Source organism: Geospiza fortis, unplaced genomic scaffold (assembly GCF_000277835.1).
Source record: "Geospiza fortis unplaced genomic scaffold, GeoFor_1.0 scaffold1828, whole genome shotgun sequence".
NCBI classification, from domain to species: domain Eukaryota; kingdom Metazoa; phylum Chordata; class Aves; order Passeriformes; family Thraupidae; genus Geospiza; species Geospiza fortis.
Genome location: NW_005054734.1, coordinates 136,534 through 137,357, shown reverse-complemented (window position 1 = coordinate 137,357; position 824 = coordinate 136,534). Strand labels below are relative to the sequence as shown.

The 824-nt window shown below is 47.1% G+C and overlaps 1 protein-coding gene across 4 annotated transcripts in view; it reads right to left on the bottom strand.

Annotated features, from left to right (window-relative positions):
- Window positions 1-260: 260 nt before the first annotated feature.
- Window positions 261-824, bottom strand: part of PCBP2 (poly(rC) binding protein 2) — an 11,812-nt gene continuing 11,248 nt past the window's right edge. For 3 of the 4 annotated variants that reach the window (XM_005431010.2, XM_014311316.2, XM_031065319.1), the window contains one exon: window positions 265-817. In XM_005431010.2, coding sequence (XP_005431067.1) covers window positions 781-817 — 37 coding nt within the window. In that variant the 3' untranslated portion in view covers window positions 265-780. Of the gene's footprint in view, window positions 818-824 lie in introns of all 4 variants that reach the window. The other variant, XM_031065320.1, reaches the window with a different exon arrangement.

Genomic DNA, 824 nt, shown 5'->3' with positions numbered 1-824 from the left:
GGAGGGAAATGGGAAGGATCCCCCAAAAATTCATCTGGAGGGGCAAAGTTCCCTCCCCAGGACTGGTTCATCCCAGTCCAGTGGGACTCCAAGACCCAACTGGGCCATACTGGGAGCACTGGGTTGGTCCTCCACCCTCTGGAAGCATCCCAAACACCAGCTGGGGTGGTTCATCCCTCTCCAGAACCAAACTGGACCATACTGGGAGCACTGGGAAGAGCCAGAGAGAGGGGCTTCAAATAAAGACTGAGACAGGCAGATCCATTAACCAAAATATCCTGCAGGTTCTATTCACAAGGAAAAGCTCCAGTCCATCTTTTTATTCAGTTTTTTTTTTGAAAAATTTCCTGACGTTACAGAACTAAACTGAAATGTTTTTTTTTTTGTTTTTTTTTGCTTTTTTTTCGTTTTTCTTCCACTCTTACATTTCATGACAAAAACAGAAACTTCATGAGCCGAAAAAACGGGGAAAGGAGGGGAGAAGGTGCTGGGGGGGTGGGGAGAGGAGAGAGAGAAGCTTTATAAAACTAAGATTTGGGGTTCAGCAATTTTTAAGAGCTGAACGAAGGAATTAAAATGCTTTTAATTTGAGAAGGGGGGGAAAAAATATAACCCCGAAAAACAGAACAAAAACGAAAAAACAAAAAAATTGAAACAAACTGAACCTGGTGAGTGGTGGCGCGAGGCTGGAGGAACCGAAAATGTACAAACTAGTTTAAAACCTGGGTCGGTGCTAAGGGGCCGCAGATGGATGGCGAGGCGGGGGGGTCCGGGGCCCCCCTAACTGCTGCCCATGCCCCCGGTCTCCGAGGAGAGCCTGCAAC